Source organism: Pogona vitticeps, chromosome 10, assembly GCF_051106095.1.
Source record: "Pogona vitticeps strain Pit_001003342236 chromosome 10, PviZW2.1, whole genome shotgun sequence".
NCBI lineage: Eukaryota > Metazoa > Chordata > Lepidosauria > Squamata > Agamidae > Pogona > Pogona vitticeps.
The window spans coordinates 13,297,197-13,309,361 of record NC_135792.1 but is presented as its reverse complement, the minus strand read 5'-3'; the positions used below and the strand labels follow the sequence as shown (position 1 = coordinate 13,309,361).

The 12,165-nt window shown below is 43.1% G+C and overlaps 1 protein-coding gene across 1 annotated transcript in view; it reads right to left on the bottom strand.

The window, feature by feature from the left end:
• The window catches only part of DPY19L3 (dpy-19 like C-mannosyltransferase 3), a 69,027-nt gene extending 56,910 nt beyond the window's left edge, over positions 1 to 12,117 (bottom strand). The window contains exons 1-3 of the mRNA XM_072980431.2: positions 11,979 to 12,117; positions 11,030 to 11,103; positions 5,356 to 5,500 (exon numbers count right to left, since the gene is read on the bottom strand). Of these exons, the coding sequence (XP_072836532.2) occupies positions 5,356 to 5,458 (103 nt within the window). The 5' untranslated portion in view covers positions 5,459 to 5,500; positions 11,030 to 11,103; positions 11,979 to 12,117. The remainder of the gene's footprint in view (positions 1 to 5,355; positions 5,501 to 11,029; positions 11,104 to 11,978) is intronic.
• Positions 12,118 to 12,165: the final 48 nt, after the last annotated feature.

Genomic DNA, 12,165 nt, shown 5'->3' with positions numbered 1-12,165 from the left:
GTTGCACATGATTTGTACACAATGAGACAAAATTGCACACAACCTGAAATCAAAATTATTTAACTTGTTTAGTCATTAAGTCGTGTCTGACTCTTTGTGACCCCATGGACCAGAGCATGCCAAGCGGTCCTGTCTTCCACTGCCTCCCGGAGTTGGGTCAGATTCATGTTGGTAGATTCGATGACACTGTTCAACCACCTCATCCTCTGTTGTCCCTTCTCCTCTTGCCTTCACACCTTCCCAACATCAGGGTATTTTCCAGGGAGTCTTCTCTTCTCATCAGATGGCCAAAGTATTGGAGCCTCAGCATCAGGATCTGTCCTTCCAGTGAGCACTCAGGGTTGATTTCCTTCAGAACAGATAGGCTTGATCTCTTTGGAGTCCAAGGGACTCTCAAGTCTCCTCCAGCACCACAATTCAAAAGCATCAATTCTTCGGCGGTCAGCCTTCTTTATGGTCAAGCTCTCACTTCCATACATCGGTACTGGAAAAACCATAGCTTTGACTTTGCAGACTGTGGCGATCCCCCTCTGCGTCCCTTATTTCTTTGGGCTCCACAAAGGTAAACTCGCCCTTTTTCGCTGCCACCAGGTATTATCCTAATACCAATTCAAGTCCACACACAGCAGCTGCCCATATAACTTAGGAATCAGGGGTTTTCAATTAAACATTCTTTTATTAATGAACAAATAAAAAGGAAAATCAATATATAACTGGTTCAGGTGTTCATGTATAATAAATCATGTGTTCAATCACTGGTATTCAAAACTCTTGTGTACTTTAAATCAATATCTCCCATGTTTTACTTATAAGTTCATTCCTGCCTGCTACATGTATGTTTTAATCTTTCAGTTTCTTTTCTGAACCCCTTTTTATCTATTCCTAAACCTTAACACTTTCTCAACATCTTTTGGTCCCTAACTCCCTCTATCCCTATCTTATTCCAACTGTCTCTAGCTGTCTCTTCCAACTGTCTTACTGTCCTTTTAGCTCTGCCCCTCCTGCCCTATCATCTGACTGGCAGGCAGGGATGACATCATCTTTTGGATTCCGCTACACAGACCTTTGTCAGAAAGATGATGTCTCTGCTTTTTAAGATGCTGTGTAGGTTTGTCATTGCTTTCCTCCCAAGAAGCAGGCATCTTTTAATTTCGTGGCTGCTGTCTCCATCTGCAGTGATCATGGAGCCCAAGAAAATAAAATCTGTCACTGCCTCCATATCTTCCCCTTCAATTTCCCAGGAGGTGATGGGACCAGTGGCCATGATCATAGTTTTTTTGATGTTAAGGGTTTTTTATTTTTGCACTCTCTTCTTTCACCTTCATTAACAGGTTCTTTAATTCTTCCTCACTTTCTGCCATCAGAGTGGTATCATCTGCATATTGGAGGTTGTTGATATTTCTTCTGGCAATCTTAATTCCGGCTTGGGATTCATCCAGTCCTGCTTTTCGCATGATGTATTCTGCATATAAGTTAAATAAGCATGGAGACACTATACAGCCTTGTCGTACTCCTTTCCCAATTTTGAACCAATCAGTTCTTCCATATCCAGTTCTAACTGTTGCTTCCTGTCCCACATATAGATTTCTCAGGAGATAGATAAGGTGGTCAGGCACTCCCATTTTTTTAAAGACTTGCCATAGTTTGTTGTGGTCCACACAGTCAAAGGCTTTTTCATACTTAATGAAGCAGAAGTAAATGTTTTTCTAGAACTCTCTGGCTTTCTCCATAATCCAGCGCATGTTGGCAATTTGGTCTCTAGTTCCTCTGGCCCTTCAAAATCCAGCTTGTACTTCTGGGAGTTCTTGGTCGACATACTGCTGAAGCCTGCCTTGTAGGATTTTGAGTATAACCTTGCTAACGTGTGAAATGAGTGCAATTGTACGGTAGTTGGAGCATTCTTTGGCACTGCCCTTCTTTGGGATTGGGACGTAGACTGATATTTTCCAATCTTCTGGCCACTGTTGAGTTTTCCAAACTTGCTGGCATATTGAGTGCAGCACCTTAACAGCGTCATCTTTTGAGATTTTAAATAGTTCGACTGGAATGTCATCAGCTCCACCGGCCTCGTTATTAGTCATGCTTTCTAAGGCCCACTTGACTTCGCTCTCCAGGATGTCTGGCTCAAGGTCAACAACCACACTATCTGGGTGGTCCGGGACATCCAGATCTTTCTGGTATAATTCATCTGTGTATTCTTGCCACCTCTTCTTGGTGTCTTCTGCTTCTGTTATGTCCCTAACATTTTTGCCCTTTATCATATCCATCTTTGCACAAAATGATCCTTTAATATCTCAAATTTTCTTGAACAGATCTCTGATTTTTCCCTTTCTATTATTTTCCTCTATATCTTTGCACTGTTCATTTAAGAAGGCCATCTTGTCTCTCCTTGCTATTCTTTGGAAGTCTGCATTCAATTTTCTGTAACTTTCCCTATCTCCCTTGCATTTTGTTTCCCTTCTCTTTTCTGCTATTTTTAAAGCCTTGTTGGACAGCCACTTTGCTTTCTTGCATTTCCTTTTCTTTGGGATGGTTTTTGTTGCTTCCTCCTACACAATGTTATGAGCCTCCATCCATAGTTCTTCAGGCACTCTGTCCACCAAATCTAGTTCCTTAAATCTGTTCTTCACTTCCACTATGTATTCATAAGGGATTTGGTTTATACCTGATTAGCCCAATGGTTTTTTCCTACTTGCTTCAGTTTAAGATTGAGCTGATGCTCAGAGCCACAATCAGCTCCAGGTCTTCTTTTTGCTGACTGTATAGAGCTTCTCCATCTTTGGCTGCAGAGAATATAATCAATCTGATTTCGGTATTGCCCATCTGGTGATGTCCATGTGTAGAGTTGCCTCTTGTGTTGTTGGAAAAGAGTGTCTGTGATGACCAGCTTGTTCTCTTGACAGAACTCTATCAGCCTTTGCCCTGCTTCGTTTTGAACTCCAAGGTCAAACTTACCTGTTGTTCCTTTTATCTCTTGATTCCCTACTTTAGCATTCCAATCCAGTATAATGAGAAGAACATCTTTCTTTAGTGTCAGTTCTAGAAGGTGTTGTAAGTCTTCATAAAATTGGTCAATTTCAGCCTCTTCAGCATCAGTGGTTGGTACATAAACTTGGATTACCGTGATGTTGAAAGGTCTGCCTTGGATTCGCATTGAAATCATTCTATCATTTTTGAGATTGTTGCCAGCAAAGTCAATTTCCTAAGAAATTGCTCAGCCACGGGCAGAGAGGTTCCAAAGTAAATCGCTCCTTTATCAGGCAAACTGGGTCCGTAAGTTTTACCTTAAGGTAGCTAAAATTTACTCTGGCACCAAGTCTGACCGATTTTATTGAGAACCAAACCACACACGTGAGTACCAGGGAATTCCATCCTTCTAGCACTCATAAATCAGTTGGACCCAAATTGGTAGCGTTAAGTTACGTGGCCTTGTAAAATACATCAATTTAGATAAGCCAATTATTTATAACAGCTTGTGTCTATTCAAGAAGCTAACTTACAGAGGTTAGGCATATTCATTTTTTATTAGAAAAATATAGTTCTGAGAGAAAACAAGTTAAGCTAAGCATAGCAAAGCATATTTACAATTTACAATCCCATCCCCATTGATAGGAGATAGCATTCCTCTGAAACAAACAAAAATAAGAAAACGTCTAGCTAACAATAAAAAAGAAAAGGGGGGGCAGAACTCCCCTCCGGCTTCAGGAAAATCTACATCTTAAAACAAACTACAAGTCCTAATGTCCATCATCAAAACATTCCATCAGGCTTCTGGAAAATCCAAAGTAAACTTTCTCAATAGGAAAAACTCAGTCTTACTGTCCTTTAGATTAAATAGTCCATGCAGAGTCCTGTATGTTGGCATCCATCTTCCATCTCCCTCGTGGTAGAATCTCCTCCTTTCTTGTTCCCATGAGGCTTAAGGAAAAGTTGTTTAGTCTTCCTAACACTGTACTAGCCAGGTTGCTATGTTACCACCAGATAAGGCCACGCTGGACAGTACAGATGTACAGAGGTACAGCTAGGAATCAACTTTGGAAATTTCCACTCTCAGCTCACACACAGAAACCAGATGAATTCATTTTGGGCTAACTTTGTGATTACAAATTCCATCAATAAATCATTTTATGAACTTTCATAACCAAGCTTATCACAATTGTACCCCAGTACAGCTTTTCCCACTCTTTTGTTATGAGGGCTACTCCATTCCTTCTATGGGATCCTTGCCCATAATAGTAAATATGATAATTGTCTGATTTGAATTCGCCCATTCGTGTCCATTTTAGTTCACTGACGCCCAGGATGTCAATGTTTATTCTTGCCATCTCCTGTTTGACCACATCTAGCTTACCAAGGTTCATAGATCTTACATTCCAGGTTCCTATGCAGTATTTTTCTTTGCAGCACCGGACTTTCCTTTCACTTCCAGGCACGTCTGCAGCTGAGCACCCTTTTAGCTTTGGCCAACCACTTCATTAGCTCTGGAGCTACTTGTCCTCCGCTCTTCCTCAGTAGCATGTTGGACGCCTTCCGACCTGAGGGGCTCATCTTTTAGCATCATATCTTTTAGCCTTTTGTTTCTGTTCATGGAGTATTCTTGGCAAAGATATTGGAGTGGCTTGCTAGTTCCTTCTCCGGGTAGATGGCGTTTAGTCAGAACTCTTCACTATGACCCGTCCGTCTTGGGTGTCCCTGCATGGCATAGCCCATCACTTCTCTGAATTACTCAAGTCCCTTTGCCACGACAAGGCAGCAATCCATGAAGGGGGAAATCAAAATAGGGTCAATTAAATTAGCAGCAATCTGCTACATCTGGTGATGTCATTCCCATTGCACTGGCACTGCTACGCAACACCATTTGGGCCAATTATTTTATTTTTATTCACAATTATGTGAGAAGTATCTGTAGAGAAAAAGTCATGCATTCACATCTATAAACCTATATCCTGGAAATATATGAGACATGATACCAAAGTTAGTCTGAAAGACTGATTACTCCTGGGTTCCCAGCATCAATGGCTGGAATCCTATTGATGTTCACATAAAGTCTGCATAATTTCCCATCGCTAATTGGCAAAGTGCCAGTGTGCTTCATAGGTGTGTGGCTCCTCATGTACTTAAATGGTGTAGCTGAGATGTTCTCTCAGCATCTCATGAATTCACCGCAATTAGCTACGGCAAGTCATGAAAACCATATGCAAACACCAATAGCATCCTGCATGTTATATTACAGTTTGAACAACACATTTTCCTTTACGTTCTCTTTTTCAAAAAATAACAGCAAAAAGAGACACTTCTAACCAAGAAAGATATACAAGACATTTTTAGAGATTTTTAAAAATAGCTACAACCTACCAGTGATAATTTTCCCATTAGGTTTCCAATTCTTCTCATGTGTTTGACAGTCTTCTGGAATTTCTGTGGCTTTTGTTCCCTTTCTCTGTCTAACAGCTGTCATGATGTCAGTAAATGCCACACATTATATACTTCAAACCACTTCCTAAATAAACATACACAAAGTAACAGGGAAGTTTTATTCAACATGTATACAGCAGTCTCTCAGTATCACCTTTTAACTGGATGCAAGGAAGATATGCAGTGACACCAGTCAGACTGCAGGGATTAATTTCCAAACGTATTTTTATCTAAAATATCTAAGGAAAAAAATTGGTATTCTTTCATTTCCCACATGAACAAATTCACATACACAATATAGTACAAAATGCTCATAATTATTTGAGCTAATTTTCAGATCCATCAATACAAGGGATGTTGGGCAAAACGTTATGTGGCTCCTTAACTAATTTCTTGTAGGAAAGTAGGTACAACTGCTTATCCAAAGATAAATAATGAACTAAGAGAGTTTGGAGCAGATTTCTTAAATAATGAAAGACTGTAGAAACATAAAAATTTACATGGGTCCTGAACAGGACCCCCTGTAGGGGTCCTTCTCAATTTTATTTTGTTTTTAAAATGGGTCACCCAGCCCTCTCCCAAAGGGAAAAATTGTTCTGCAAAAAGTACCCAGATGATAATTTCTCCCCCCTCCATCTCTCCAAACAATGCAAGGCTTCACTCGGTATTTCTAGTGACAGAAGCTGCCATCACTGAAGCTGTTTTGTCCCTTCCCAAAGCTTTGCTTTGTTTCAGGGGCCAGGGGATTGTCTTATTTTTAATGACTACATTTAAAAAGGTTTTTCCTTCTTTTTGTTCCACCCCAGTGCCCAAGCAAGGAACCCCACCTCTGCAATTCTCCTTGAATGCAGCCCAACAAGAGTGCTGGTGGAAGGAGGCCACCGGCTAGTGGGAGACTCAGCTAAAGAAGTGGGTGCTGTTCCCACCAACCACCTTTGGGCCTTGTGTAAGCAACCCAGTCTTACTCTCTCTCTCTCTCTCTCTCTTTATAGGTGCAGATTCATCGGTCTCTCCCACTTTCCTCACTCTGGTGTTTTTTATTTCAGTTCCTTAAAAATCTGAACGCAGCCGACAGGCCATTTCCAGCCCTCAGCTGCCAGACCTACCCTAACTAGAAAGGGCAACAACACAAGGGGCAGGTCTAGGAGAGACATTCCTTCACAGGCGGCTCTACCCGTTTTCAACTATTGAGTCTGGGGGAGGAAAGCTCCTGTTTCTGAGAGAAAGGGGAGGTGAGGGAAAGGAGCCATCATAAAGACTGAACAAACACTGGAGGGAAAGGAACAACAACTAGAAAGAAAAAAGAGTGGGAGTAGAAGAAAAAGAGCAAAGAGAGAGAACATTGAGGAAGGGTGGGGAAAGAAAGTTTTAACCCACTGCAAAGCTAGCAGCTTTGCTAGATCACTAACATTTGAATGGTTTATTGATGCACATTCTTTTTGGAGCAGCCACATTTTTAAGAGGGAAAAATTTTGCCCAACAATAATATCTAACCTGGCAAGACTGTTTCACAATAAAGTCTTAATAACAATTCTGAAATACTAATGAAATAGTGAATGGCGTCAAAGAAGCATGGTTACATACATATCTGGAGAGAAGAGAATTAGCGCTTGCTCTGCATGCATTTAGATCTTGTTCTGCAAATATTTAGCTTTATGAGAGGAACTGTTCATTACCTGAAATTTTGTCAACATTTATGGAAAGACAGCTATCCTCCCACCCCCTCCCATATTCTGTGGCAATGGTATACTTATTCCAGGCCATGACAACTGGTTGGCATCAACTGACACTGTCTGATGGAGATAGCAAAATACTGGGTAGAGGAAGGAATTTTCAAGCACCTAGCATGCAAAGCTGACAGACTGCATTGCCTTGGAGGGTAACAAGGCACATGGGGCTTTCTTCACCCTATATTATGCCCTTCATAATTTATAATACGTGATATGTATGCTATTCAGCCACCAGGCTTCCCTCATGCAACTGAATGCTCACATTAGCATTGTAACTGCTATATCAACATTACAGACTGAACATCAACAAGGACAAATCTTTTACATCAATCATTTAATGTCTGCACCACTGTTTAATCTTACACTTTGCCTATGAATACCCATTTTGGTAATTTTTAGGGCAATTTGTCCTTCAGTCTGGGTGAATACTCAAGCAGCATCTGTGATCCTCTCTGTGTTCGAGCTACAAAAAATAATTATAGAATTAAGATATTCTGGATGTAGATATCTTTAATAACCAGAAACAGAATAAGAGTGCTGTTCACACTTAAAATATGCAAATTGCCCAGTTCAGATGTAGATGTTTATCTGCTGTTTGTGGAATGATGCATGTTCAAGTTCATTGGGCCACACTTCAAAGCAACCTTCCTTGCTACTTCAAATCTTAGGGCTCACCTTCATTATCACCTATCTTCTGATAAGAATAATGAATGGAAATTCAAAACCCAAGATAGAACCAATGGAAGAAGAACTATATAACAGGTAAATATAAGTTGCCATGTCATCTACGGTAAGTTCTCAGAGGCAGGGCAAATATGGGAAGAGGGGGCAAACCCTTGAGATGCAGCATTCCAACAGGTATTGGATAAATGCAAAGTATAGGCTAAAGAAGCACAAACAAAAAAGGACTGCAGGACAATAATAAAATGAATGGGAAGAATACGAAAAGGGTTATGCCTGGAGAAGAATCAGCAATTCCATCTATCCTTTCTATATGAAAGGCTCTGCCAGGAAAAATGAACACATAAACAAAACTCATTTGAAACATGAATGGTAATAGTGGCAGGTCTTTCCTAAGCTCAAGAAGAACTTGCATGTGGATTCTTACCTAAGCAATAATCCCTTGTATCTCACGGCCTTGTGGCTGTTATCATGTGCAGTTCTTCCTAACTGCATCTGAATTTGCAGGTTCCATTATAAACAAATTACGCATCTATAACTTTTGTTAGCCATTAAGGTGCCATAGTACTCATTCCAGATCAACAGTAACAGTTAGAGATGAGGACAAATATAAAAACGGATCGGCTTTTTCGACGAAAATAGCCAATTCGTTAAATATTCGTCCTTTCATATTCGTGGGTTCCAGAGATCCTCATGAATGTGAAGGGACAAATATTTACCCATTTTTATTTGTCCTTCATATTTATATATATTAAAAAACATTCTGCTTACCAGCTGCCAATAGGAAGCCACTCACCCCCACAGCCACCCACCCCCACGGCCTACCACCCTACATACCCCCTTAGCCTGCCATAAGGGAGTCCAGGCTGCCCTTTGCAAAGATAGCAGCTGCAGCTTCCCTACCCTAAATGAAGCCACAGCCACCATCTTTTCAAAGGACAGCCAGTCTCCCTTTTTACATGCCATGGCTGGGAGGCCAGATGGAGGCCTTGGCGGCGGTGATTATAGTAAGGGGGTGTTGGTGGGGGGACTAAGGTAGAGAGAGGAATGGTGCGGGGAGGTAAGCTGTTGGGGTGGCTGGCTGTGGGGGGGGGTGGCAGCAGGGGCATTTTTAAATAACCCCCCATGAATCGACGAATAACTTTGTTATTTATTGTTTCATGGGGGCAACTTCGTGCTTCCTGGGTCGTCAACTTTTGATGACTCACGAAGTGGGACGACTCGCCAAAATGGAGAGTTGTCCCCATCTCTACAAAGAGTGGATTTCAAACGTTCCTGATGAAGAACAAGGGTGGGCGAAAGGATGGGGGAGGGGGCCCTGCAACATGCATTACATTATTCATGCTGAAAGTTAGATACAAATAAGGCCTGTGGCTCTTTGAAGACTAACAGATCTATAAAGAGAAGAATGAAATTACAATAAACATGACCCAGAGCCCGCTTCCGCAGATGCATGCAATACTGTGTTGACCTGGCCACTGAGGAAAAATGTAAATAATGGGGCAACCCCCCCCCATAAAATACAAGAAATTTAATTCTGTGCAATCTCAAATATATACAGTATAAGAAAATCCCCACTGAGTCATGATGTACTTAAAGGGTCACCCCTTCCACCCTAAAACCAGAACTGTAAAAGATATGGAAGAGTAGAATCCATTTCACCAGATTTCTATTCAATTAATTTATTTTTATCTATATCATGCTTATCTCTCTTGCAGGCTGCAAGGTAGCCTACAATGGAAATTTTAAAATCAGCTGTGGTTAAAAACCCAAGTAAATTACAGGACAAAAACAGCAGCAGATTAAAACAAATAACCAATTAATACAGTTTAAAAATATTTTAAAACAACAACTATAACAGCAAAGCAACAGCTGCCATTACAAGGTCCTCAGCAGTGGCCAAAGCTCTGCTGAAATAAAAATGTTTTTGGCTACTGGGTGAAAAGACGGAAGGGAGCTACAGAAATCTGGGAGCAGCCACCAATAAAGCTTTCTCTCGTGCCCCCACGAAACAAGCCTCTGAGACAAGAATGGTTGAACAGAAATAAAGGCCTCTTTTGAAAGGCAAAAGAGTGGACAGACTCAGATAGCCAGGTGCAGTCCTTCATAGAAGAAAAAAGTGTTAAAGCTGGACTGCAGTTGAACATGGAGAAGACCAAAATCATGACTTCACCAGAACTACAGAACTTACATGTTGACAATGAAGAAATTGACACAGTTAATTTTTTTGTACTCCTTGGTTCAATCATCCATCCAAAAGAGAGACTGAAGCCAAGAAACTGGAAGACTGAGACTTGGATGGGCAATGATGAAGGTTTAGAAAGGATCGTCAAATGGAAGGATGTGATGTTGGAGGCCAAGATCATCCACGCTCTTTTATTCCTGATCACCAAGTATCAGTGTGACAGCTGGACAGAAAGTCTTTCTGTCCAACTGTCACACTGATACATGGTGATCAGGAATACAAGAGTGTGGATGATCTGTATACATCCTATAAATATATATATTTATAGTGGGAGGAGAGCTTTGCTGATGCTCTGGACTGGCAGAAAGACAAACAAGTGGGTCCTAGAGCAAATCAAGCCTGAATGATCTCTGGAGGCAAAAATGATGAAACTGAATCTGTTAATGAGAAGGCAGGATTCTCTGGAAAAGACAAAATGCTGGGAAGGATTGAAGGCTCCAGGAAAAGAGGAAGACCAAATACGAGATGGATTTAAGAAACCCACGGGCTTGAGGTTACAAGAGCAGAGCAAGGTATATTTGTGCAGGTCATTTTGGAGATCTCTCATTCATAGGGTCAACAAAAGTCAGAGGCGACTTGACGACACGGAACAACAGCTCTTCCTGTATCCTGGATCCAAACTGTACAGTCTACGTGGACTTTAATCCATATTAGCTTCTGCCACCACATGGCTGTAATCCTGTGCACACATTAGGTCCCAATGAAAAATAAGGCTTTTTTCTTGGTAGATATGCAGAGGTTTGCACTGTAAATCAATTTTATGCATGTTTACCTATAAATATACCTTGATGACTTTGAATCCACTGAACTCTCAAAGAGATCAACTGCCCATTAGATTGCAAAAAGGACAATCCCAAGCAGATTTATCAGGGAGAAAGGCTCAGTGAACAAAATGTGGGTTTTTTTCCACTGCAGAATTATTACTATGATGTTGGGCTAGTCACTCTGCCTAACCTACCTCAGAGGGTTGTTGTGAAGATACAAAACAGGAAGGAGGTGAACTGTGAAAACGGGAGCTCCTTCGAGAAAAGGCTGAGAATGAAACAAATAAAATAATAAGTACTTCTCATTTATGATGCAAAAACAAATTCATGTGCCAGTTTTGTTGGCAACAAACTAAGAGGGCAAATGTGCAAAGCAATCCTTCAGAGATGCGCCAACAACAGACTGGGATGATAACAGGTCCTTCCTGGCTTTGCCAGAGTCTTTCCAGCCTGCCATCCCCGCCCGCGGGACTGAAGCAATGGGGTTTCTATCCAAGGGGGGGGGTGTTCATGGCCACTCCCGAGTAGACCTTCCCCCCCCCCCAGTGATACGGGGCAAGGCACGGGCACTCCCGAGCCAGGTCCAGACTGGGGGCCACGAAGACCCACCCGGAGCAACTCCTGCATCTTGCGCAGAAGAGGTCCATCTTTGCTTTCCTTCTCCCCCCCCCAAACACACACACACACACTCCCCAAACTCGTGTCGCAAGGGACCACAAAGGGCGCCTAGAAAGACCATCCTCACGACACTAAAAGGCACGAAGTGCTTTTAAGAGGAGGGGGGGCGGCGGGAGGGCGAGGTCCCCCAAAGGCACGATCTGCGTGGTTGATGCCGGCGGGAGTCTGAGAGACACGGGATTGCGCGGCACGTGTGGTCGCGACCCAGAACTCTCGAGGGCGGCTTGGTGCCGTGGGCCTAGGCCGGCAGGCAGGCAGGGAGGCGCTGCCGCCCGCTCTCCGTCCCCCACCAAGCCCTTGTCCGGCTGCGCAGCCTCCCCTTCCTTCCCTCCCTCGCCCGCCCGCCCGCCCGCCTGCCCGCCAGGCCTCCGCCGCCCCCGCTGCCTCCCCCGCCCCAGCCCGCCTCATCCGCCTCTCCTCCCGCCTTCCTCGGCGCCGCGGAGGGCGCCCCGTGCCTTTGCTTACCTGCCCGCGGCGGGAAGGGTCGAGGCGGCTGCCTGAGAGAGGAAGAAGGCGCTCCGCGTCCGCCCTTCCTCCTCCTCCTCCTCCTCTTCCCTCAGAGACGAAGGCGGGAGAACGACGCGGAGGGGAAGCGGGAGGCTGTGGCGGAAAGGGGCGCCCCCCGTTGGTTGTCGCGGGGGTGGGAAGGAGA